Raw genomic sequence first — 27943 nt, 5'->3', positions numbered from 1 at the left:
TTAGATCGATTTTACTCCACAATCAGAATGGACCAATTATAATGTAATGGTTCAGTTAAGTCAGTTTTAACAAAAATCATTGAGAAAATGGAATCAAACCAAACTGTTATGATTAGGTTCATTTTAGATCTTTTGTGGTCAAAATCAAACCAAACCAAACCAACCATTATAATTCCGATGGGTCAGACTGATGCGCACCACTAATTATATATCAGTGTAAAGCTACATGCTCAACATTTAGTTATAACAAATTTAGGTACAAATTGAACTATAGTTTACAAAACACCTACTCTAATCTGGTTTTGCATTTGTTTGTATTCCATATAAGAGAAGTTGCATTAAAGCGTGCCTCTTTTATTTTTTAAATCAAAGATAAACTTCATTAAATAAACTTTAACTTGACAATCAAAGACATTAACATGACATCGAAAGTACCAATCCAGAGCGTGCTTAAATATTCAAATTTTCTACTAACTAGTTTAAGTTTTTGTGTCATAGTTTTAGTTAGAGGCGCATCTTATTTATTAATGGCTCTGCTTGTAGCTTGCGAGACTGCAGTAAACAATGCATTTACTTTCATCTTTTATTTATATGGGAGTAAAACTGTAAAGTTGTTGTCAACTTGAACTCTCCTTTCGCAGTGACAATAGTAAAACAAGTTCTTATTCTACGTTCTTGAGATTGACCAAAAAAGGAAAAGAAGAAATAAATTCTACATTATGGAGTAGCCTGGGCCACCACCTCCTTCTGGCGCAGTCCACTGAATGTTTTGCTTTGGGTCTTTGATATCGCATGCCTGAAACATATCAAAGCAAAATTGGTACATCTTCAAACCAAGGGACGAGAAAGTAGTAACAGTCTAAACCATGAGCAGAAAATCAGCCAAACAAGCTGGTCAAGTCAATGGCACAATACATATTGCCTGGTTTTTTCTTCAGCATACAATTGTGCAATTGCACCCTCAAGGTTAAAATATGAATTAAAAGAGTTTATAGGCTACCACTTAGGCTTTTAAGATCCTCCTATTTTTAAAGAGGAGTTGTTCTTGTGTATTATAGGGAAATTGTTTTGGCTACAACCACTAAATACAAGCATCCTCTCACAGCCAACCCCTCGTGCGTGATCACGTGACCGGTAGATGTAAGAGGGATTGTTGTAGCTGTCATAAGTACGACTTTCGCCTACTGCACATGGTCACCACTTCCCGAATAACAGGAGTGCAGGATAAGAAGAGGTCTAAAACCTTTCATTTGATGGAGGGTTGGCAAAAGAAAACACTAGACCAAAGAATGCTTCACACATTTTTTTTTTTGGTCTCTTGAATCATGAAACATGGGTGTGCCTTAGAATGGAATGCAGTCCAAAAACCTCTCCCAAATTACAATTGTGTGTGGAATTGCAAGCAAAACCAGTAAAGGCAAAACCAGTAAAGGTGCATGCTATATATACGCATGTTCCAGAAAAATAAAAAATAAAAACAGAATGTTTGCCAAAATATATTGGCCAGGGACACATAGTGCATGGAGATGCATATATGTTGGACATCTGAAATACATAAAAGGTAGCTCCTACTACCTTTTCAAATTACCTTGCAATGCAGGCAGTTTTGAGCATTGATCTGCAACTTCAGCTGACCCTTTTCATCTGGCATATACCTACATTTCAAAACTTGAGATGAATTAGAGATAATCCATTTAGGCATGATCACTCAAGTACAATAAAAAATAGAATGGACATTACTCATATACACGCGCAGGACAATATCGTGACTCAGGACCAGCATACTCTGGCAAATTTACAAGTTCAGGAATCTTGGGGTCCCTCAACTGAAGGTGAGCTGGTTGGTCATGTTCATGATTTGTGTTGCTCCTGTTTAAGCAAACAAAGATCCATGCATCACTTACAACAAAAGTGGGGAAGGACATATATAGTTCTGTGAGAATATTATGTTAATCTAATATAGCTGGTCCTCAAATGCAAAATACCTCTTATGGTTAGAAGATAGATATATGTAGATGTGTCTGAATTATTTGGCATTGACAGCATAGGTCATTTCTAATATGTAAATGATTTCTATCCAAACACAAACATTCACCCCTTTACTTTACTTAGTCCACTAATAGTAATTTTAAAATTATGACAGCAGAAATGGCAGTGACTTCTAAAACCCACAATAACTCCTAGCTATTGGTAGTCAGCCAAAAGAATCCTTTCTACTCTTCAGGTTTTAGTTACCACAAGAAAAAATCCAAAAACTATTATTCCTTTCCCAAAACTCAAGAAGCACAGAATTAGTTTGATTTTTGTTTATAACGAATACGTTCTTTATATCTAGGCTTTCAGAATGTTTCTGGTCTAGGCTCTCAGCCTATCAAATCACAACTTATCATGTCCTTATCTGCCAACTTAAACCACATGGAGGTAGAACCTAAATTTCCTGGCATACTAAGAGTGGGGAAATGATTGACCTTTGTACTGGAAGTTGACCTTGCCAAACTATTTCTGCTAAAATAGGATTACTCCCTTAACCTATTGCAAAACCATGTTGGGGCAGGAAAAAAAAATATACCAGCTACAAGAAAAGACCTCATGATAGTTAATATGGGCCCCCACCAACCACCAATGAGGATCTATGCTACAAGCATGCAACTGTCATAGAAGCTTAAGACATTAAAAGGGGCATGTGAGAGGGAAGTGAGCTCCCCTACAATAACAGAGGGCTCTCTATTGGCACAGAGATTCTCTGGGCTATTCAACAGTTTCATGCATGTTCGCACTGTTCATTGCACCAAGAACAGGCATTTCATTTAAACATTTTATGTGCCCTTGAGTCGTAGAACTCTGAAAAGTCTCCATTCCATGACATTATATTCACATATATTTAAGTTCTGAGGCAGGTGAAGTAGGGTAATGAAAACCCGACAGTATAACATATGTTGCCAAGGTTGTAACACTGAAACCTGTTCCACTGTAATCTTTTAACTAAAAGAAGCACGACTACAAAATGTAAGTATTGGTATTTAAAAACCTGTGTAGGGAGGTTGGAATATCGAAAGATAAAACCCCATCTGGCTTTGGATATTGAATTGGAGAGTGAAACTGTGCAGCCTGCATATGCGAATGTAGACAAATCAGTTCTTAGCAGGTAAATAAGTTCATTAACTGCACTACTAATATACCCCTGTAATAAAAGTTTGATTCTATTTTAGAGGCTGTGGGGAACAAAAATAATAATCCAAAGAGGCGAATATCTCTCTACCAATATTTGTAATTTGAGAAAAAAAATGTAGCCAGTGTAAGAGATATTTAATCAACAAGTGAAATTTCAACGGCAGATGTTCAGGAGGAACCTTCCAAGTAAAATTGGCAAGGACCATATGTTACCTCTAGTTTTCGACAGATGAGTACATATGTCAGTTGACCACAATAATTATATCATGGACCAGGAAAAGAAGAAAGAAGAATATATCAAATCAGTGCTTCTGTTACAAAACCATTCATGCACTGTTGAAGAACACAACTGGTTTTGATCAGGATATCCAACCCCTTTTTTCTATGCATAACTGAACTATTTCAGAATTATGCCCATATTTCAGGTATTAGTATGATGCCCAATGGCAGTCAATTGGTCACAAAGAAACAGTAACTGGGGGCATAATCCCAACCCTCCTCACAACAATGAACAAGTTGCAGGAGGGGATTTTTCTCCCTGGTGGACTTAAAGTTGAAGAGTTCATAAGTTACCACAGACCTAGTATCCAGGCCTGCATTTTCTAACCCTTCCATCCCAAAACAATCCCCAAAATTTGAATCATTCAGTGCTAAACTGTAGTGTCCTTACTACATAGGTCTCTGTAATTTGAATTCATGGTTTTCAGAATGCGGTCTCACATTTGTTGCTTCATGGTCTGGTTTTCCATGCTTCAGCATCAAGGGGGCTCTTCCTTTCATTATATAACTGCAAGGCAGAAAACATAGGTGACTAAGGCGTGAAGAAGGAACATTGTATTATGAGGAAATCCTAATCAGTCAAAGTAACAAGCAACAATATGATCTCACTGTTCTAAAGCACTTATGGCCAGTCCAGGAATAAGTCCATATTCGAATGCCTAAAAAGATAAAATTATACAAAAGGTTAGTAACAGTAAACTATAATTAAAATCCTAAGGGAGAAGCTTAAAGTTGGCTATCTTCTCCGATTGGCACAGAATTATCCAGCAGCATAAAACAACAAATATTTTTTCGTTTCAACTTACTATTTCGTTAAACAAGAAATGAGAAATGGAGCAAAACATACACAAAACACTGCATGACAAGAGGTGACTAGTTGAGTAACATTTATCTGGATGTATCCATTAGTATAGGGCTAAAAAAAGGAGGTAGTACAGTCCCAAAATGATGACCAATTTTTTTTTAACCTATTGTGGGAAAATGGAGATAGAAACTAAAAACAAAGGAAAAGACAACAGATGTTTCTACTTACAGGTCGGAAGTTCCGAGATTTGTAAAGTTCTTCCCATATCCATGAACTCCTTAAAGCATCCCAATATTTTTCCATGTTTAAGCCTTCATGTAGTACACTCAATGTAGCTTCTGCAGCTAGCATGCCTGTAGGTAATAACTCAAAAGTAATCCATTAGAGTAAGGCTCTTGTATAACACATAAAAGATTCTGGGATTCCTATGCATGCCTACAAACATTCCACATGGGGCATATGAATTCCTTGTGGATGCATCAAGGAGGCATCAAGTGGTACCACTCATAATACTAATATGTTCATTCAGCCATCGCAAATAGACTTGTTAGATTCTATGGTGAATTAGAGCAACTGAATAACGTGTACCATGAAAAACCCAGCTAGAGCTCCACAAAGTGACTGGTATCTTGAAATGTGAAAGTAACATTTTTTAAGATTAAAACAGACATGAGCTCCTCTGTGTCCATAAATGTTCATGCATGTCAGTTAGTAGTAACCGAAGTTAACACTTGAAAAAATGCTATCCAGTCATTAGAATAGAGCTCACGAGTTCGTTAGAAAGGTAAATTCTTGTTTTTCAGGCTAAAGCTAGGAATAATAATTGGTTAGATGAAAGAAAAGGCTTACATGTAAGCTCAAAGTGGTTACAATGGAAAATCATGCTTAAGCATGCATACGGTTAGCTTGAAAGGCACAAACGGTCCAAAGAGGGCCTTAATATCATTTCTCAAATGTCATGTAATCAAATTGCACAAGAATGAATGCCTTTTAAGTGCTCAACCAAGTCAATGAATAATGAGATCAAACAACAACTCGGATGACAAGAAAATAAGAATACGTGTATAACACTCATGAATTGAAGCACAAGGCTCAAAGCTCACATTATATGGTTATACAAGTCTAATTCATGCTTGATACATTTCTTTGGATCATGCAAGTCCCTCAACTGGAGAATTATGAAACAAATGGCAAGTGCATAAAGGGTTTCAAACATATCATGCTAGAACGATGCCATTTAGTGAATAATAATTTTTTTTCTATTTTTATTTTATAAACATTTTCAATCAAATCATGTAAACATTCATCACAATCTCATCATATATGTCCGGAAAGTGACTTGAAAACAGAAAGACTCAAAACTGAAAAGAAAACAAAATAAAAGAAAGCAAGAATTTAAGTGAAACGGAAAAGACTTGCTATCCCTTCCCAAACTTAGAAATAAACATTGTCCTCAATGTTGAAGAATTTAGGCATCAACAACATTATAACAAGAAATAAAGGGATTAAAGCAATTAAATACAAGAACAAACAAGGATTAAAACTACAACACGGTTGCAAAAAAAAAAAAAACCAAACCAAACAAAACAGTAAGCCCTAACAACAGTCCTACGCACGCAGAAATCCAACCCATTGAATGCCCAAACCAATTGAAAACCCAACCCAAACGAATGCCCAAACGCTCAGAAAATTAAAACAAAGAAATGTTGTCAGAAGCACAAAGAGCGAGAAATCTGAAAAAATAGAAAAAAGTGGGTCATGATGTATCGGCTCCTGTGAGTCACGGAATACAAAGTGAGAGACGTGTCTCGTGCAGAGGTCCTTCTCACGTTCCCAAGCCAGAATTATTGGCTTCATAGGAAGGCGTGACGACTTTTGTTTCTTGAAAGCGCTGAAAGGCATAAATGCAATCAAAGGGGTTGGGGAACAGGTGAGGTGATAGAGGGGGATAGGCAATAAGGGCCGCACGAAACTCAGAAGTGCAGCGGCTAGGGTTAAGCAGACTAAGTCTATAAAAGAGAAAGAGAAATAAGGGGAAAAAGACACAAACTTAGAAACACACAAAAGAGAAAAGAAAGTGAGAAACCAAAGCAAGAAATCAAATGGCCTCTTCCTACCCATTTTCATTGGATCTCAACCTAGCTCCACCAACTCAAACATCCCCCTAAGCAGTGGCACCAGTATGGATGCCCTACTTTGCCTCTGCACGGGGGCCCGTGACAGTGAATGACTCAATACTCCTAGACAACGATGTTGCCCATGGAGTGGCTAGAAATTTAGTGACTCCCAAAGATATGCGTGTGCTGGGGACAAGGGATGACAATTGGGTCGTGAGCGATGCCCTGGCAATAAGTGTGCAAAGTACGGCAACAGCCGCAAGTGTGGGTCATCGCCTACTTGCGAAGTCCCATGAGGTGGAGGTACTGAGGAGTCAGTTGGCGGCGGAGCGGAGTTTGGTTGAGGAATGTCAGAGTATTATAAAAAGCCTGAAAAGGGAGAGGGCAGGGATAATAGAGGTGAATCGACATCAACTAGAAGCGCTGCGGGAAGAGAATAAAAACCTATCAAAGATGGTAAGTTTTTACTCTCAGGACATGAGAAAGCAGCTGGAGGACCTAGACCGACTGGGTAAACGCAAGCAAGCAGATCGCGAGGGAAGGTATGCTCAAGCTAAGTGTGCGATCTTTGGGAGCTCGAGTGATGAGCCCTAAAAGGCTGTGCGTGAAAACCCAGAGGAGGATAGCCATAGGGCCAAACTCAAAGCTCCTATGGTCGAAACACCGAGCATTGTGAAAAAGTGATTCTAATGTATTATTGGTGTGCCTATTTGTTTTGCCCTTCCCTTGTATTTTTTTTAATTTAATTTTTTTTTTGTTATTTTGTTTCGTAAATAAAAGAACAAAATTGCCAAAGAAAAAGAAAACACATTTCCCAAACTAAAATAAAACAAAGATAACAAACGAAAAAGAAAACACACTTCCCAAACTAAAATAAAGGAAATGCGACAAATGAAAAAGAAACAAAACACACTTCCCAACTGAAATAAAGCAGAGACGACAAACTTAAAAGAAGAAAAAGGATATGCGAAACAGAATGCACCAGAAAACAGGGAGGGGAAAAAAAGTAAAGTGAAAATAGAAATGCTCCCCTGTAATGGACGCGAACGGCAAATTGCTCGTGAAGCGAAGGGATCGAGAGAAAAGGGCAAACAGCTGGACCGCAAATCCCTCATCAGCAGATGTCTATTTAAGCCATGCTTCAGTAAGCTGATAATACCCTACATTTCTTCTTGCAAACTCAAGGAAAACCATCAAATAATCCAAAAACAAAAACAATGGCATCCTCAGCTATGCTCATTGATGACCTCAACCTTGAGTTATCACTTGCACCACCAAATGCCCAGATAAGGGCTCCTCCAACCCCTGTCTTCCCAAACTCTTCCTATCACCATGGCTCGGCCTCAAACTTCTCTGAGGCGGTGCCGAGTAGAGTAGTACTGCCGGAAGGCGTGACTGCCAGTAAACTCACACCGGCAGATCATTGGCATATAGCGCACAGGTCTGACAAGGTGGCAGTGGAGGAGTCCCACACTTTTACCATGCTCCACGCGGTCTCAGGAACAAATCTAGGCTTGCGCCTAATAGCAAGAATGCGAGAATGTGGAGCTCTGAGTGAAGAAGTGGCTGCCCTGAAGGCTCAAGTGGCAGACTTGCAGAAACGGCTCTACTGCGCCAATTGGCATGTGGAAACACTGCAGGGGAAAATTGAGGACCATGTAGAGCTGCTGTAGATTCTACAAGTGCAAGCAAATAGAGGCAATTAGCAGAAGCCTCAGGTGGCCCAGAATGCAGAAGAAACATGTGATTAAGAAATTTATGTATGTATTTTCGAGTTTATATTTGTGATCACATGTTAAGAAATGAAATAAGCATTCGAGTCCCGTTTCTGATTGTGCAATTATGAATCAAAATCACTTCCCAAACTTGTATGAAACAATGTTTAGGAAAGATGAAAATTTAAGATCAGATCAAGTCATATAGAAGAATTGGGATGGACAAAAACAAAATAAAAAGAAGAGTAAACAAAAGAGTTGAATTAACAATAAAAGTGGAAATGAACAAACCGACAACCGTCTTAAATAAAACCCAAGAACAAAATAAAAGTTCAAAATGGTACAATACTCTCAATACTACTCAACATCATCATCATCTCGTGCAGCGGTCCCAGGTTGACCCGGCATCTGGAGGTGGGTCCAAATGGCGTCAATGGAGGTGCTCATATGCTGCATTTGCTGGTATTGAAGCATCTGCAAATCCCAAATGGCTTGGAGACAGGGGTCCCAAGCAGAAGTGTCGACACTAGGAGCAGGTGGGAATGGCTGTGATGAGGCCGGCCTGTGTGGCGGTGGTGGTGGCATATGGGGCTGGTGCGGGTGCATTGCGTTTCTGAGAAATACTCTTGGACACAGAAGTGTCCGAAATGGGACCCATGGGCTCAACAATTATATCAATAGAGCGAGCCCGAACACCTAAGTGTATGCAAATCATGCTAACAAGGCAAGGATAATAAATGATGCTTTTCTTACGTGCACAAGCCTTTAAGCGTTAAAAAATAATGTCAACAATAGGTAGGGAAAAAGTTCCCTCATGCAAAACTTTCAGGATCTTGACCTCTACTGTGGGAATTTCCGACCGTTGGCCGAATGGGTAGATGTTGTGGCGCACAAAGCTCCACAGGATGGCAAAGTAGGGTGTCAACTTACCCTGAATAAGGACATTCTTTTTGGTTTGAGATGCAAAGGCAGCTGGGTCAGCATAAAAAAGTGTTTCAGCTGCGCTTTGCAAGTCAAAATCTCTACCCAGATATTGCTTCCACTCATAAGTTTCCCCCTCAGGCAAGTTAAGAACATCAGAGATAATAGAGGAGGAAAGTTCAACATTTTTGCCCCGAACTTTAACGGGCACTGTTTCATTGTCTCTAGGCTCCCCCCTAGGGAAAGCAGTATAAAAATCTTGCACCATAGACTCATTAAATTTCCCGTAAAGATTTATTTGCACCATAAAAATCTTGCACTTTAACGGGCACTACAAATGGTACCAAGAAGGGTGCAAGATTTATTTTCCGTGTTTACTCTTCTTTTTATTTTGTTTTTGTCCATCCCAATTCTTCTATATGACTTGATCTGATCTTAAATTTTCATCTTTCCTAAACATTGTTTCATACAAGTTTGGGAAGTGATTTTGATTCATAATTGCACAATCAGAAACGGGACTCGAATGCTTATTTCATTTCTTAACATGTGATCACAAATATAAACTCGAAAATACATACATAAATTTCTTAATCACATGTTTCTTCTGCATTCTGGGCCACCTGAGGCTTCTGCTAATTGCCTCTATTTGCTTGCACTTGTAGAATCTACAGCAGCTCTACATGGTCCTCAATTTTCCCCTGCAGTGTTTCCACATGCCAATTGGCGCAGTAGAGCCGTTTCTGCAAGTCTGCCACTTGAGCCTTCAGGGCAGCCACTTCTTCACTCAGAGCTCCACATTCTCGCATTCTTGCTATTAGGCGCAAGCCTAGATTTGTTCCTGAGACCGCGTGGAGCATGGTAAAAGTGTGGGACTCCTCCACTGCCACCTTGTCAGACCTGTGCGCTATATGCCAATGATCTGCCGGTGTGAGTTTACTGGCAGTCACGCCTTCCGGCAGTACTACTCTACTCGGCACCGCCTCAGAGAAGTTTGAGGCCGAGCCATGGTGATAGGAAGAGTTTGGGAAGACAGGGGTTGGAGGAGCCCTTATCTGGGCATTTGGTGGTGCAAGTGATAACTCAAGGTTGAGGTCATCAATGAGCATAGCTGAGGATGCCATTGTTTTTGTTTTTGGATTATTTGATGGTTTTCCTTGAGTTTGCAGGAAGAAATGTAGGGTATTATCAGCTTACTGAAGCATGGCTTAAATAGACATCTGCTGATGAGGGATTTGCGGTCCAGCTGTTTGCCCTTTTCTCTCGATCCCTTCGCTTCACGAGCAATTTGCCGTTCGCGTCCATTACAGGGGAGCATTTCTATTTTCACTTTACTTTTTTTCCCCTCCCTGTTTTCTGGTGCATTCTGTTTCGCATATCCTTTTTCTTCTTTTAAGTTTGTCGTCTCTGCTTTATTTCAGTTGGGAAGTGTGTTTTGTTTCTTTTTCATTTGTCGCATTTCCTTTATTTTAGTTTGGGAAGTGTGTTTTCTTTTTCGTTTGTTATCTTTGTTTTATTTTAGTTTGGGAAATGTGTTTTCTTTTCCTTTGGCAATTTTGCTCTTTTATTTACGAAACAAAATAACAAAAAAAAATTAAATTAAAAAAAAAAATACAAGGGAAGGGCAAAACAAACAGGCACACCAATAATACATTAGAATCACTTTTTCACAGTGCTCGGTGTTTCGATCATAAGAGCTTTGAGTTTGGCCCTATGGCTATCCTCCTCTGGGTTTTCACGCACAGCCTCTTAGGGCTCATCACTCGAGCTCCTAAAGATCGCACTCTTAGCTTGAGCATACCTTCCCTCGCGATCTGCTTGCTTGCGTTTACCCGGTCGGTCTAGGTCCTCCAGCCACTTTCTCATGTCCTGAGAGTGAAAACTTACCATCTTTGATAGGTTTTTATTCTCTTCCCGCAGCACTTCCAGTTGATGTCGATTCACCTCTATTATCCTTGCCCTCTCCCTTTTCAAGCTTTTTATAATACTCTGACATTTCTCAACGAAACTCCGCTCTACCACCAACTGACTCCTCAGTACCTCCACCTCATGGGACTTCGCAAGTAGGCGATGACCCACACTTGCGGCTGTTGCCGTACTTTGCACACTTAGTGCCAAGGCATCTCTCACGACCCGGTTGTCATCCCTTGTCCCATCACACATATATCTTTGGGAGTCACTAAATTTCTAGCCACTCCATGGGCAACATCGTTGTCCAGGAGTATTGAGCCTTTCACTGTCACGGGCCCCCGTGCAGAGGCAAAGTAGGGCATCCATACTAGTGCCACTGCTTGGCCCCATGTTTGAGTTGGTGGAGCTAGATTGAGATCCAATGAAAATGTGTAGGAAGAGGCCATTTGATTTCTTGCTTTGGTTTCTCACTTTCTTTTCTCTTTTGTGTGTTTTTAAGTTTGTGTGTTTTTCCCCTTATTTCTCTTTCTCTTTTATAGACTGAGTCTGCTTAACCCTAGCCACTGCACTTCTGAGTTTCGTGCGGACCTTACTGCCTATCCCCCTCTATCACCTCACTTGTTCCCCAACCCCTTTGATTGCATTTCTGCCTTTTAGCACTTTCAAGAAACAAAAGTCGTCACGCCTTCCTATGAAGCCAATAATTCTAGCTTGGGAACGTGAGAGGGACCTCTGCACAAGACACGTCTCTCACTTTGTATCCCGTGACTCACAGGAGCCGAGACATCATGGCCCACTTTTTTCTATTTTTCAGATTTCTCGCTCTTTGTGCTTTTGACAACATTTCTTTGTTTTAATTTTCTGAGCATTTGGGCTTTCGTTTGGGTTGAGTTTTCAATTGGTTTGGGCATTCAATGGGTTGGATTTCTGCGTGTGTAGGACTGTTGTTAGGACTTACTGTTTTGTTTGGTTTTGTTTTGTTTTTTTTTTTTTGCAACCGTGTTGTAGTTTTAATCCTTGTTTGTTCTTGTATTTAATTGTTTTAATCCCTTTATTTCTTGTTATAATGTTGTTGATGCCTAAATTCTTCAGCATTGAGGACAATGTTTATTTCTAAGTTTAAGAAGGAATAGCAAGTCTTTTTCGTTTCACTTAAATTCTTGCTTTCTTTTATTTTGTTTTCTTTTCAGTTTTGAGTCTATCTATTTTCAAGTCACTTTTCGGACATATATTATAAGATTGTGATGAATGTTTACATGACTTGATTGAAAATGTTTATAAAATAAAAATAGAAAAAAATTTATTATTCACTAAATGGCATCGTTCTAGCATGATATGTTTGAAACCCTTTATGCACTTGCCATTTGTTTCATAATTCTCCAGTTGAGGGACTTGCATGATCCAAAGAATTGTATCAAGCATGAATTAGACTTGTATAACCATATAATGTGAGCTTTGAGCCTTGTGCTTCAATTCATGAGTGTTATACACGTATTCTTATTTTCTTGTCATCCGAGTTGTTGTTTGATCTCATTATTCATTGACTTGGTTGAGCACTTAAAAGACATTCATTCTTGTGCAATTTGATTACATGACATTTGAGAAATGATATTAAGGCCCTCTTTGGACCGTTTGTGCCTTTCAAGCTAACCGTATGCATGCTTAGGTATGATTTTTCATTGCAACCACTTTGAGCCTACATGTAAGCCTTTTCTTTCATCTAACCAATTATTATTCCTAGCTTTAGCCTGAAAAACAAGAATTTACCTTTCGGATTTGTTTTTCATGCTAAGTTTGGGAAGGGTTATTACTTATCGAAATGAAAAAAAAAAAAAAAAAAAAAAAAAAAAAACTTCACTCAATTGGTGAAAGAAAAGAGAAGTTTTGGTTGAGTAACAATGGATTCAAATTTCAATTCCAAGTTTCGTTATTGGCGACAAATAAATTGATGGTTGTTCAAATAGAAGAAAAGAGTGTAAATCAAAATAAGTGGAGGTATAAGGCTTTGTGGTCTATTTGATCACATAAAAAAAAAAATGAAAAAAGCTTAAGCGTGATGTTTCAAAGTCTTGTAATCAACTATTATGCTCTAACATTGTGAGTTCCTTGGACTTTGTTGTATCCATATCCTTCATTTCTCACTCACCTTACACCTTTAGCCCCATTACAACCTATAGTAAAGACCCAAATTGATCCTAAATGTCATGTGGTTGAATTGCATACATTCTTCTTCTTTTAAGTGTTTAGCATCCTTCTTGAGATCATATTTATGCATGTTCTTAATCCTTCTATTGTGAGTTAAGTCCCTTATGGTTTAACTCTATTATCATATTTATTATTGAGTGATGCATTGTAACCCTCTTCCGAGTGATTCATTTGCGAGAGGACAACTTTGGTGAGATTTGAAGTTACATTTGTGCTTGGTATGATTTTCGAAGTTGTGTGAAAACTGAAATTGGAGAATGAGTTGAATTTGGCCATCACACTACTACACTTTGAGCATGTTGTGTTTTGAACTTTGCTGCCTTGTGAATGATGTCTAAACTGAACTTTTCTTATGAAAACTTTTAAGTCATTTGCATAAGTCGCTCTCTCTTTGGAAAGTGTTCGGAAAGTTTGTTTCGAGTCTTGTTTTAATTTCTGTTTTGCTCGAGGACTAGCCAAAGATAAGTTTGGGAAGTTTGTTCGGTTCATTTTTACACATGATTTATCATGTTATTCACCCATTATTTTGAGTTAGTTTTTGACATTTTATAGCTTTTTACTTCCTTTTTGTGTTTTCATAGGTTTTACCTTGGTTAGAATGAAAATGAGCTAAAAGTGCATTATTTGTTATAATTTCTGTTTTTGGTCATTTTCGTAGGTCAACTTCTTGGCCTTGGATCAGCCTGCTCCAGTGCTCGGATGAGGAGAAGATCTTCATGAAACTTGTTCCAATGGATGTTAACTACATCATATCCAAATTTGAGCTCCATTGGACAAGTTTAGCCTATCCAACTGATCCTATATGTTACAGCAGCTCTGAAAATCCGAAGTAGGCTAGTTTTTTTTACCTCCATAATGTTTTCTTGATTCATCTTGTTACCATAACACTTGGTAACAAGAAACTACTTGATTGAGAGATATTATCTGAAACAAAGAGCATCTTGGTGAAGACAATAACAAAAGAACCCATCATGGCAAGGGGACAAAGGCTAAGTCTTTGGCAAAAGAATGAGTTTTATATTAAAAGTAAAAGCTGTAAAGGAGGAGAGAGGAGAGCAAAGAGCATCATCCATTGCAATCAGATTCATTATTGGATTTTGCAGAGATTTGGAGTTGAGAGCTAAGGAAGGAGAATGAGGTACAGCCAAGCAAGAGGAAAAGGAAGACTTCCACCATTGAAGACTTCAAGCTCTCATCACTTCCAAAATTTGTAACTTCATTCTAGTTTTATTTGAATTTGTGTTTGAAGTAAGTATGAGTAGCTAAACTCTATAGCTAGGGCTTATGTTGAAGTCCTAAACATGAAAACCTTATTGTTTTGATGCTTGAGTGTATGAATTTCTAGATATTGTTGATGAATTCCATTTCACCAAATTAATCTATCCTTGATGTGTGTTTTTCCTTGGTTGGCCATCTTTGAAAGCATGCTTCTTGAGATTGTTGGGATTATGTGTATCTTCATGTTATCCTAAGCAATAAATGGATGAAGTAAGAATCATCCATGTGAATTGGTTTCTTGAATACCTAATGTAAACATCATGCTATTAGGGTTCTTGTGGTGTTCATATTCTCTTTGAGCTTAATGGGTTTTTCTTGTAATTGAATCAAAGTACTAAGCACACCTAGATTCGGTTATAGGGAAGGCACAAGCATGGTAGCACTAGTACTGCACTTTACGTATATTAGAGAGAATCAATGCTTCTTGAGCCACTAGTACTGGTCTTGATTGCGAACATCTTCATCAACACATTTAGAGTTCATCACTTGAGTATTCATGAACATGGGTAGAATTGTTTAGGGTGGATTCCGAAACCCTAGTGTTTGTTACTTGGTACTTTCACATTTTGATAATTCATCTCTGCCATTCTCATTTAAATTCAAAGTCCATTAACTTTCATGCAATAGAAATAGGTCACTTGAACGATTCTGTGCAAAAACGACCAGTCGCTTTTACCTCATGACCGCTTGTGCGTCACGCAAAAATCAAATTTCGATTCTGTGCAAAAACGACCGGTCGCTTTTACCTCAAGACCGGTTGCCAGACACTTCACGCACTATTCACAGGTGATACAGTGGTGATAAAATGGTGATAGAAAATGCTGTTTGTGTTTTTCTTTAGTTTTCTTGATTTGTTCTTTTCTTTTACCTTATTTCATTTTTAGTTCCCATTTTGTACTGAGTTTGTGTGTTGTGAAAAATTAGTATTCTTTACATACTCAAATTAGAACTTATAGGAAGTCGACAAGTTCTTCGTGGAATCGATCTCGTACTTATATAATATATACCTCAATAGATTCGTGCACTTGCGGGTATTTTTAATTGGTTGTTTGCGGACACAATTAAGCTTAAATGGGGACCGATGCCCTTCAGGTTTGAAAACATGTGGTTCAGTCATCCGGAGTGTAAGAAATTGATCAAACAATGGTGGACTACAGATCAGCAAACAGGGTGGGAAGGGTATAAATTTATGTCGAAGCTAAAAAGTCTGAAAGGGAGGTTGAAATTTTGGAGCAAGGAGGGGTTCGGAGACGTCGAGCTGGCCCAAAAAGAAACATAAGCTAGAATCCAAGTGTTGGATTAGATGGAAGGATGTGAAGGGCTGAGTGTTTCGCTGAGGTCTGAAAGGGAAAATCTTCTTCTTAAAATGGGAGAGTTAATCCTTAAGCAGGAAGTGAAATGGAGGCAAAGGAGCAAGGTTCAATGGGCCAAAGAAGGGGATAGAAATACCAAATACTTTCATAGAGTTGCTAGTGGTTTTAGGAAAAGGAATCTCATAGACAAATTAGAAGTGGAGGGGCTGGGCATTCTTGAAGAAGAACCCCACATTGAAAAAGAGGCGATAAACTTTTTCAAAAATCTATGCACTAGCAATACAACTGTTGGGTGGGGAATTGAAGGACTAAATTGGAGTCCTATCTCTGAGAGGGAAGCAGTCTGGCTAGAAAGACCTTTTGAATTGGAAGAGATTAGGAAAGCAGTCTTCGAGTGTGGTAAGGATAAGTCTCCAGGACCGGATGGTTTCCATGTGCTTTTACCAAACGTGTTGGGAGATTATTAAGGGGGATCTACAAAAAGTCTTGGAGGATTTTTTCCACAGCGGGATAGTTAACGGGGTTACTAACGACACCTTCATTTGCCTTATTCCAAAAAAAAGAAGAATTCAGTAAAGATCACAGACTACAGACCGATCAGTCTCGTAACAAGTCTTTACAAAGTGATCTCTAAAGTGCTGGCTTCAAGACTGAGAGAGGTGTTGGGAGGAACTATCTCCCAAGCTCAAGGTGCCTTTGTTCAAAACAGGCAGATTCTTGATGCAGTTTTAGTGGCAACAGAATTAGTAGAGGAAGTCAGGAAAAAGAAAGGGAAAGGGTTGGTCTTCAAAATCGACTTCGAGAAAGCCTACGATCACGTTGAATGGAGGTTTGTGGATCATGTTTTGGAAAGGAAAGGCTTTAGGACAAAATGGAGGAGTTGGATCAAGGGATGCCTAGAATCGGTCAATTATTCGATAATGATCAACGGAAAGCCAAGAGGAAAGTTTAAGGCTACTAGAGGTTTGAGATAAGGGGACCCGCTGTCTTCTTTTCTCTTCGCGTTGGTAAGTGATGTGTTGAGCAGACTTCTTGAAAAGGCTCAACAACTCAATCTCATTCATGGCTTCGTCTCGGGGCAAGATAGAGTAGAAGTTTCCCATCTACAGTTTGCAGATGACACAATTCTGTTCTTGGACGACAAGGAGTCATCTTGGGTAAACTTAGTGGAGGTGTTGGAGCTGTTTAGTAAAGTTTCGAGTTTGAAAATTAATAAAACTAAATCTGCCCTCTTTGGGATTAATTTCAACAACAACTCGGTGGAAACTATGGCGAGCAGTTGGGGATGCGAGGTGGGTCGGTGGCCTTTGGTGTACCTTGGCCTCCCTCTTGGAGGAAACCCAAGAGCCCCTTCGTTTTGGAACCCAATGGTGGAAAAGGTGGAAACTAGACTTTAGAAATGGAAAAGAGCCTGTTTATCAAAAGGCGGCAGGTTAACACTAATCCAAGCAGTGTTAAGTAACATTCCTTCTTATTACTTATCTATCTTCAAAGTGCATGCCAGCATCGCAGCCAAGATGGAATTACTGATGCGCAATTTCTTATGGGAAGGAGTAGAGGAAGGCAAGAGGGCTCACCTTGTGAATTGGGAGAGTGTGACCAGAATTAAAGAAGCAGGAGGGCTGGGAATTGGTTCCTTGAGAGTTAAAAACGAAGCTTTAAGAGCAAAATGGTTGTGGAGGTTCCCTATTGAAACCAACGCTTTGTGGCATAAAGTAATAAAAAGCAAATATGGACTTGACTCAACTGGCTGGGATTCTAAATTGACAGTTACAGGTTCTTGCAGAAACCCGTGGCGTGATATCTCAAAGGGGTACAGGTTGTTTCTTCAGTGCTGCCGTTTTTCAGTTGGAAATGGAGTTAAGGTTAGATTCTGGAAGGACCGGTGGTTGAAGGAAGGATTATTACAGGATTTATTCCCCAGACTATTTTCCCTATCTAGGAAAAAGGAAAACTGCATTGCAGATTTTGTTATTGATGCAGCGACCCCTCCCAATTGGGATTTCGGATTTAGAAGGAATTTGACTGAGGGGGAGATCACGGAGGTGGTATTACTACTGGATGTTCTGAGGGTTTTTCGCCTAATTAACACAAGAGTAGACAAAAGAATTTGGGAGCTGGAGGATCATGGTATGTTCTCGTGCAAATCCTTTAGAATTTTTATTTCGGCTAACAGCAACACAGAAGTTTTCCCCCCTTTTACCTCAGTCTGGAAGGCGATGACTCCCCCGAAAGTCAAATTCCTTATGTGGTTGATCTCGAACGGGAAAGTTAACACTTGTGACTGTATCCAAAGGAGGAACCCGTTGATGTGCCTATCTCCTCACTGGTGTGTGTTGTGCAAGTCGTGTGCAGAGACCATCGATCATTTATTTATTCACTGCCCTTACTCACTAAGTCTCTGGTGGAAACTGTTAAGTGAATTTGGAGCAATCTGGGTAACCCCTAAAGGCTGTTTTCAGCTTCTTAGCATTAAAATGACGGTGTTGGGAAAGGGGAAGAGAGCCCGAATTTTATGGGACTGCCTTGTTCATGCTTTGTTCTGGAATTTATGGGGGGAACGCAACAGCAGAATTTTCCAAGAGTATGTAGGAGTGTCTTATGAAGATATTTGGATTAGAGTAAAATTTTGGGCTTCTCTTTGGGCATCGGTTACCGATCAGTTTAAGGATTACCACTATCCCATTATATTGAGAGATATGAGAGCTGTGTTAAGATAAGTCTACTAAGTCGTTTTTTTCCTGCCTTTCTTAGAGAGGTGTAGATTCAGAGTCTTATTTTGGTTCTTGGTTCCTGTTTTTTCAAGCAGAGTTTTCTATTGTTGCTTAGTCGAGGACTACTTGTCCTCTTGATTATCAATACAATCGTTTCTATTCAAAAAATATATATATATATATATATAAATTTAGTCATTAGAATACTTGATCTTTACGTAGTTCTTTAAAAAAAAAAATCAAAGATTAGAGAAACATGACATAAAAGTTTTATCAATTTGGTGGGGTGATTGAGGGGTTGGGCGTCCAAACAAGATGAAGCTGTTAACATGTCTTTTATAGAAGGAAAAAAGAAAGGATGACACTGACAGATACAATCAACCATGAATATTAACAGATACAATCTACCATGATTATAACAGATACAATCTACCATGATTATAACAGATACAATCTACCATGAATGAGTATGATGTAATTTAACAAATATAATCTACCATTATTTGTTGTCAACAATTAAACTTTTCAGCATGCAGAATTATTTTCACTTAACTAGACATACTGAGTAGACAATAAGATGAAACACAAATCAGATGAAGAACTATTTGGTAAATGGTACCTGATTTCATTGCAGTATGTGTTCCCTTTATTTTGGGTACATTTAAAAAACCAGCTGAACATCCAATAACCGCTCCTCCAGGAAAAACTGGATATGGGATAGACTGAAATTTAACTAGCATCATATTTGAATGTGTATAACATTTACAACAGAAAAAAAATGATATATACACACACACACACACACACATATGTATTCAACTATATACTGATCCAAACAGAGATCATGGAAGTAATGTCTCCTATCAATTTTTTTTTATTTAATAAAAACGAAATTTATTGAAAGAACCGAAAAGGAACACACAGGTGGATAAGGCATCCACAAGCCAAACAAGCAACAACAGAATAACAGCCTAAGAACAAAGACACCAGCCAAAACTACACAGTCTGCAACACCACAAGGACCCAAAGAAAATGAGCCAGAAAGAACCAAAACAAGATCCAGCAAAAAGCTAAAAATAAACAAGACGCGAAGAAACACTTCACATCACAGCAGCAGCCATATCCCTCAATACAGTGGAGTAAGAATAGTCTTTCAAATCTGAAGTGACAGAAGCCCATAAAGCAGCCCAGAATTTAACTCTATCCCATAATTCCCCAACACCCACTCCCTCATACTCATAAAAAATCCTCCTGTTACGCTCCAGCCATATGTTCCAAAATACAGACTGCACCAAGCAGGCCCCATAAGGTTGAAGCATGGTTCCCCCTGGCCCATACGACAAAATGGGAACTGAGAAAATCAAAACAACCTTTTGGAATAACCCAAACAGCTTTAACCTCCCTCAGCAAGGTCCACCAAAGACTTAAAGAAAAGGGGCAAAGTAAAAAAAGATAATCCACGTTTTCCTCACTCATTTAGCATAGAACACACCAGTGGGGAGACAAATGCATGTACAGTCTTCTTCTTTGGACAAGATCAGATGTGTTTCCACACAAACAAATATCCATCTGATCAATGATTGATAGTCTAGCAACATAGCCAAACTGTGAATCTAAACCATTGATTTTAGGTTAACTTTTTGCCTGAATGTGTGGTCCAGATTTAGTCTAGCAACATAAGCATCTATGCTGCTATGTTGCTAGAATGTCTACCAACAGAACATTACCCTGTATAAACATATAGAACATAGTTCAAAACTTAAATTCTTCTACCCCTTCAGTAAAATTTTCACTCAATGGTGACAGCAGAGGGATTTGGCGGCTAATTTTGGATAGAGTATATTGCCATACACCCCCCCGAACTAGGACCCCAATCGAACTTAACCCCCTGAATTAAAAAGTCAGCCAATTTAACACCCGAATTAATTAAAATGGCCAATTTAGCCCTTGCTGTTAAGTTTTGTGAATTTCATCCAAATTTTCTGTTAACTATAACGGTAAATTTGTAATTTCAAGTAAAATAAATAATAAATAAATCAACAAAAAGAAAAATAGAATAACAATGGCGGCACATAGGAAAAGCTTCTTCACCAATCAACAATTGCAGATGACGATTACAACGAAATGGATACGGGGTTCTCTCGCTCTCTTGTGCCTGATATGCATTTGATACTCATAACTCAACAAGTAAGAACTTATTGATGCAGGTATAGGAATCAGGTCAGCCGCGAGATCGAAATCCTCCGAGACGTCGGCAACCCCAACGTCGTCAAGTGCCATGAAATTTTCAACCACAACGGCGAGATCCAGGTGCTGCTCGAGTTCATGGACGGCGGCTCATTGGAGGGCCCGAGGAGAGAAAGAGACGGGGGGAGAGAGTCACGTTTTTTTTGTCGTTTTTTTTTATTTTCTAACAATTTTAGTTTTTTATAATAATAATAATAAAATCAAATAGTAAGTCACAAGTCATCCACGTGACTTTTTGGACGGAAAAATGGATGAAATTCGAAAAAATTAACGGCAAGGGTTAAATTGGCAATTTCAATTAAGTCGGGGACTAAATTGGCTGACTTTTTATTTCAGGGGTTTAATTTCTACAAGGGTCATAGTTCAGGGGGTAAAACGGCTGAAAATCCTTTTCGATATTTAAAAACTTTTCCAAGGAAATATAATTTATAAGGGCACATGATGCAGCCATGTGCAGAAAATGCAAAGTATTAGCATTCCATTAGTCTACTTTCTTCATGTGCATGCATATGTCATGTAAATATAACGGGACAAATAGGAATTACTAATGTACCTGAAAACCACCTTCATTCAAAGTGCGAGCCCCATATTGAAGAACAGTCCCACCTTCCAGCAGTGGCTTGATTGCAGGATGATGTTTGAATTTCTATCAGCAGGAAAACAAATACATTTTAGCTGAGTAGGATTGACCACGTCAGAAAAATGACTTGGACACTACTGAAATATAAATCACATTCACTAAACAGTCAGCACAACTACATGTTAAAAGATGTGAGAAAATTTTCCCAAATTATTAACTCCATCAGTTATCCAATAGGAAGCTCCACTGCAACTTTTATTCCACTTAAAACATGAAAAAAACATATTAACCCCACCCTGCAGAAAGGAACATGAGGAGTAAGTTTAAGCTCCATGTATCCACTTTTCCAATCGCACGTGCATAGGGCAGAGGTAGATGAGCAGAACACGCATATATACACATTAGACACTTTTTTGGTCTGACCATCCGCATTATATATACACACCAAATCAGCCCTAAATAGGAATTTGGAACAAGTCTGTCTAGGAAGTATAAATTGTTGCTCATTTTTTAATTTTTTTAAACAAAATTATAGACAAACAAGGTGCAAGACCCTTGATCCGTGAAAAGATGCATTATGTCCAAAGGGAAGTGATGCATTTTGATCATTCAGAAAAACCAATGGTTTAGTTACCTGGAATTCTTCATAAGGGTTCAAGAAAGGGTTATGATAATTCAGAGCAACCACAAAGCCAATAGAAATCTGAAAAATCAAGTGAAAAGCACATTAATATTGCACTACCTAACTCAGAACCACATTTTAGTACTGAATAGCACAGCGAATATTTTTAAACCATTATTAAATAGAGAATTATTCATTAAAAAAATATAGCTACCTGTCTATCTTTCATGTGGTACAAAAATGAACCCCCGTATGTCTTTTGATCCAAGGGCCAACCCAGAGTGTGCAGCACAGCACCGGGGTCGTGCTTCCCTTCATCAATTTCCCAAACCTGAGAACATATGGTGTTGGGGAAAACTACATCCAATAAATAGTTGAATTATGGTATTATAAAATGCATATCTTCACACTCTGTACAAATCACAAAAACTTATGTGGTTGATTAAACAAACCAGCTTTCAACTCAGACTAGCATCAGTACGTCTGTTTGTACAATTGCTTTTATTTTAGTTAACAAAAGCCACCTCCACTTCAACTACGCCCAAGGACATTCAAAGAAAAAAAAAACTAAATAACCAATAAAAAAAGAAAGGGCAACTAAAACCGAGCACTGTCAATTAAAATCATTGTAATCCCAATTCTCATATAAACATCTGCACAAATTAAAACTATTGATAGTAGCTCAGCTATGACTGTTAGAGTTGATAAATGGTGAGCACATTGTGTAATTAATCCTCAAATGAAAGATAAATATAAGCTAAAATGTCTCTCCAAAACAGCCGTAAGAATACAACTGGGATCTAAAATATGAGTTATTTATCTTCTTTGATTAGTGCATTACCTCTTTAATTCCCAAAGCATATGTCTGATGTTGAGCATCTCCCTTCTCTCTCAAGTTGTACTTTTTCATTATTTGCTGTTATAGAAATAGATCCTGATATTAGATTTACATGTGGATAACAAATATTTTAAGCTTAGAATCAATGGAACCTGTTGGAGGTAAAGGAAATGTTTTGGAAACCTCTGATAATGATCCTCGACACCCTTCAGCTAGAAGTGTTACTCGCCCTGCATATGAGTCTCATACTCTCATCAGTACATGTAAGCAAACCAGTTCACAGAGATATTTAAAGCAAGTGGAAAATGATTCCCTGTCCTTGGGAGTTGTGACAGTTCTAACAGGCACCACAAGAAGGAAAAAAGCCTAAAGATAGTAACCTTGAAAGATTGAAAACATGACTCGATCACTTAAAGATCTACGAATCCTAATAGAACATGCAGCATTGCTATAAAGCTTGCATCAAGTTACTTTACAATCTAGAAAAATGGTAATACCAGATTCTAGTAACAGAACATGTGTTACACATGCTTAGAGGGGGCTTTCCAATTTTAAATATTTTTTTGTCCATACAGGTATGTGCATATCTTACATGCATCAGGACAACATGTGTGGGTGTGTGTCTGTGAGAGAGAGAGAGAGAGAGAGAGAGAGAGAGAGAGAGAGAGAGAGAGCTGCCTTTCAGTTCTATGCCACGTTGGAAATTTTCCTTCTTTGAACCATCTTTTGCAACTCCCATATCATTAGTTCCAATGCCAATAACCGTGTCGTTTGCATCATATAATATCTGACAAATAAGATCACTTGTGAATACAAGTATTCAACAGTACGTGGTGAAACAGCAAGATAAAATGAACAGGAGTACCTCACTAGCTGCAAAGCCTGGATATATTTCTACTCCCAACTCTTCTGCCTTCACTCCCATCCATCGTACTAATTGACTTAAACTACATCACAAGGTCCACAGTAAAGAGCTATTTTATGAATTTGAAGCATAACTGTAATGTATCAGAAAGATTATACATGAAAGCAACATTAAATAATAATGAAAATAAGTACTGAAAAAAAAAGAAGCAAAAGGGAGCTTTAAGAAGAGGTTGCAATTTTGAAGATGATCAAGTGTTTCTCTTCTTTCAAGAAGACTCTATTTCTATCACAAAACCACAAAGGAGCAACAAGACCAACATGGATAAGAAAACTTCATATAAGATCTGAGTTAAAGTGGTACCTAAAATTCTGATTTTAGACTTTTACTGGCTTTTTCTTTTCTCCCTTTTAGTTGAGGTCTCATGCTTAATACTAGAACTTCTTAAGTTCCATTAGCTCCAATATGGATTATGCCGTTAAATAGAACTGGGTTCTCGAGGGGAAAACAATGGCTCATCAACGTTGTGGATGAGAACAGATAGACTTATGAGAGAAACACCCAGAACAATTTCTAGACAAAGTTCATATCCAAGTCATAGCTTAGCTGCCAGTTAGTGCATTCTTGATAACTTCCAGCAGAACTAAAGAGACCGAAAAAAGAAAAGAAATCATAATGGTGCAAAATGCATGGAACCCAATTGCACAATTTTGAAGTACCTTATAACATAATTTCCCTTATTACTAAAAGGAGATGGCAGTGAAAATGCACGATCCTTTGTAAGAAACCAAAACTTGTCAGAAGTCACAGGGACAGTGATTGGTGACTGCAAATAAAGTTGGCAAAAAATATCTATTAAAATAAAAGGCATTAAAATGTAAATTAGTAAGTTACAAAAGACTTCCGAGCAAGTAATGCATTTCACATTATCAGATAAAACCTTGATCCCTGCATTTATTTTTGGGCAAAAGAATGGAATGCATGTGGGAAAAATAGCCTACATCCAAATATGACTGTAAACATGAAAGCTGTATCAGAATCAATTATGAAAACTGTCCACTCAAACTTTTTGGATCGGACCTTTATTTCGGAAGTAAAAGTATTCAACTAAGGACAAAGAAGTAAAAGTGCAATCTACTTGAGAAGACCGATAGACTGCCCAAAACTATCTGGGTACGGCACTAGGCAACATGAGCAACAATAACACCTTCCAATTGTAATTTGAGTGGTTTGGACATATGACAAAATTAGTGACTCAAAAGGAACCAACATCAATGCACAAGTAAAGAGTTCAACTGCGTAGCCAAAATGAAAAGGAAAATGGTAAACAGGGTGGTTCAAGTAAATCTGTGCCTTATAGGCAACAGAAACCAGCCGGAAGGTGGGGGGCGGGGATAAGTACCTCTTCCTCTTTCCATTGTGGGAGAAGTTCATTCAGTGCCCGTGGCTCAAAAACATTGCCAGAAATAATGTGAGCACCTATTAGAAATCAGAAAAGTGACAGACGGATAAAAGTATAAGCAACTGTAATCTCAATTCAATTATACAAAAGTCAATAATCAATCTTGACATTTCAATTCACAGGGATATTCCATTTATCACACAAAAGAACTCATTCAACGTTTTTATTTATGTATAATTATTTATAAGAGTACTATAAAGATTCAACCTATCCAACCCGTACCATGAAAACCAATTATAGTACAGTCTACATATTATGCAACATACCCACTTCAGCTCCTTTCTCCACAACACACACAGATAAATCAACATCCTTTTCACGGCACAATTGCTTCAACCTTATCGCCGCCGATAGACCGGCCGGTCCAGCTCCAACAATGACAACATCATATTGAATAGACTCTCTGTCCGGTTCACTACAGAAACTCCTGGTTTCAACCACAACACTCTGAGCCCTCAAAAACCCATTTGCCCTTAAATTTACACAATTCAGACAATACCCAGATGAGAACAGCCGTCGAGAACCAATCTGCGATCCTAAAGAACAAAACTTTCGACCCAGAAGCTGAATGTGCGGATACCCATTTATGATATGGGTTGATTTTGGCGAATTGGAATGTTCTATAGGAGATGCAGATGGATTGGGAGAGATTGAAATTGAGCCTATTGAATTGCAAATATGGGTTTGCGAGTAACTGGATGAAAATGAGGATGACGAGCTTGGTTTTCTGAAAGAGTGCGATTTGGATAGAAGCCTGAGCATTGTGATGGAGAGACCCTGGGTGAGTTGTGATTATTGTGAAAGATGATATATTTGTTTTTGTGATTCTTACTCCTGTAATTCTTCAATACTAGCCTCTATTGTTTTTTATTTATTTATTATTATATTTTTTTTTATACTGATTTTGCCAATCTCCTTTACACTCCCTTTTGATTTTTTAATACTTTTTAATAAATTTTGTTCTTTCTCTTTTCTATTATACCATTATCCTATATTAGCCCCCATGCTCACGCATGTGCCAATTGGTTTTTTTATTTTTTTATTTTTTTTATTTTAGAATTAAAAAAGATAATGGATAGTTGTTTTCCATAAAAATAAGATCCATTATCCGATTTTTCTTTTAATTTTAATTTTTTAAATATGAAAAAATGTGAATTTACCATATTATCCTCATTTAATTAATAATTTCAATTCTTAATGTTTGCATTAATCAAGGGCATTTTCTGGTATTTTGAATGTTTCACCATTCTCTGCCTTTTGCTTTATATATATAGATAGACTAGTCTCTCTCCACGCACTTCCGCGCCTGCGAGAGGCTTTTTTTTAAAAAATTTAAATTTATTTTAGAATTAAAAAAGATAATGGGTAGTTGTGTTTCATAAAAATAGGATCCATTATCTGATTTTCTTTTAATTTTAATTTTTTTAAATATGAAAAATGTAAATTTACCATATTATCTTCATTTAATTAATAATTTCAATTCTTAATGTTTGCATTAACCAAGGGTATTTTTATGGTATTTTGAATGTTGCACCATTCTCTGCCTTTTGCTTTATATATATATATATATATATAAAGATTAATTTCTTTTTACTTCACTTTTATATATATTTTTTCTTTTCCAACTTGCACTTCATTTTTAGTTTTTCTTTTCCATTAATCCAGTAAGAAATAATTAACATTGTATATTTGTCTATGCAAAATCCTCATATACTCAATATCATAGCTCAAATTAAAATCACAACTTTAATAACATATACAAAAAAGGATTTAATTTAACCAAACTGTATCATTCCACTTAAACCATCACAATATGAGTTGCCAAAAAAACCTGTTTGGTGGCTAAGAAAATTCAACCACACATGAACAACTTACAATAGCTTTGGTTAGAAGAAGTGGAAAAGACACGATGAAGGAGAAGAAGACGCTCTGACTTCTTTTCTTCTTTTTTTTTGTTAATTTTTGTTAATTTTAGTTATCAAAACGTTAACTGATTGTACTGACTAATTTCTTTCGGATAGTATTAATCTGTTCCAGAGAGTATTGACTATTTATCCATAAAATTATAAGGCGTTTGGTACTGTTTGAATCTTAAATAGTCTAACTAAGTTATGTTGTGTAGATACAGCTGCACCAAAATGGATTCAGTTGCATCCTCAACTTGTGATACTCGCAAGTGCACGAACCGTTGGTAGTTTAGCGTATGTAAGTGCGAGGTCGATTCCACAGGGATTGGTGATTGAATGATCCAATTTAGTTTCCCTACACAAAACAGAAATGAAAAAGAAAGGAAATAAATAAAACAAGAAAGAAAGAAATAACTAACTCAAGCAGATAAGTTCCCAAGTTCAATTAGATTAACGGATTGATTCTAGCTAAAGTATGATTAAGCCATGGTGTTTGGTCATAACCTTGTGTTCCTAATTCCCTAATTTGATCATTTGTTGTCTAACCTAAAATTAAGCATTAGGAACCCATTAAGCATAGAAGAACAATTTAAACAACCAAGCATGTATCTAATCCCTGTTGTCGAATGTCCATACATACTCTTCCTATTCATAGTTCAATTCGAATTAAAGCATGGTGTCTACTCTTAATTCAAACCAAGATAGCTAACATGCAAGCCTAAATGGTGATCAATCATTCAAACTAGCATATTAACTTATAAGCATAATGAATAAGAACAAAAATCATAATTGAAACTTGGAAACTAATCAAACTTGAAACTAAAGAAAAGAATTTACATAACAATGAAAATTAAGTAGAACTTGGAAAAACTTAAGGAGAATTTCAGCACAAAGATCTCATTATAACAATTGAAAACTAGAAAGAGAAACTAAGAGAATTTGAGGGAGAGAAGGGAAGGGAGCTCTAGAGAAGTGTTTGAGAGCTCCCCCCCTTGG

The 27943-nt window shown here is 37.7% G+C and overlaps 1 protein-coding gene across 1 annotated transcript; it reads right to left on the bottom strand.

Moving 5' to 3' along the window:
* Positions 1-558: 558 nt before the first annotated feature.
* ETFQO (electron-transfer flavoprotein:ubiquinone oxidoreductase) lies at positions 559-25855 on the bottom strand. The gene is made up of 18 exons (XM_088247058.1): positions 25307-25855; positions 24981-25057; positions 24298-24404; positions 23579-23660; positions 23392-23500; positions 22897-22943; positions 22717-22791; positions 22090-22206; positions 21888-21956; positions 21227-21319; positions 19046-19148; positions 4484-4608; positions 4060-4109; positions 3892-3958; positions 3029-3108; positions 1741-1869; positions 1589-1655; positions 559-796 (listed from the first exon to the last, which is right to left on the bottom strand). Exons 1-18 carry the CDS (start codon positions 25800-25802, stop codon positions 713-715), a joined length of 1977 nt encoding a protein of 658 aa, XP_088103184.1. The 5' UTR covers positions 25803-25855; the 3' UTR covers positions 559-712.
* Between the last annotated feature and the right edge of the window lie 2088 nt (positions 25856-27943).

This window comes from Prunus avium, chromosome 1 (genome assembly GCF_965620075.1).
Source record: "Prunus avium chromosome 1, drPruAviu1.hap1.1, whole genome shotgun sequence".
NCBI classification, from domain to species: domain Eukaryota; kingdom Viridiplantae; phylum Streptophyta; class Magnoliopsida; order Rosales; family Rosaceae; genus Prunus; species Prunus avium.
Note: the sequence above shows the minus strand (reverse complement) of the source record. Positions and strands in the feature narration are given on the sequence as shown.

What these genes read in the sequence shown, in the direction of transcription:
- ETFQO (XM_088247058.1), bottom strand. Translation starts at nt 25,802, where the DNA reads ATGCTCAGGCTTCTATCCAAATCGCACTCTTTCAGAAAACCAAGCTCG. An exon ending in ACCCTTATGAAGAATTCCAG is followed by an intron (nt 21,320 to 21,887) that starts GTAACTAAACCA and finishes TCCTGCTGATAG; the next exon opens with AAATTCAAACATCATCCTGC. An exon ending in CAGACCATGAAGCAACAAAT is followed by an intron (nt 3,109 to 3,891) that starts GTGAGACCGCAT and finishes TCGCATATGCAG; the next exon opens with GCTGCACAGTTTCACTCTCC.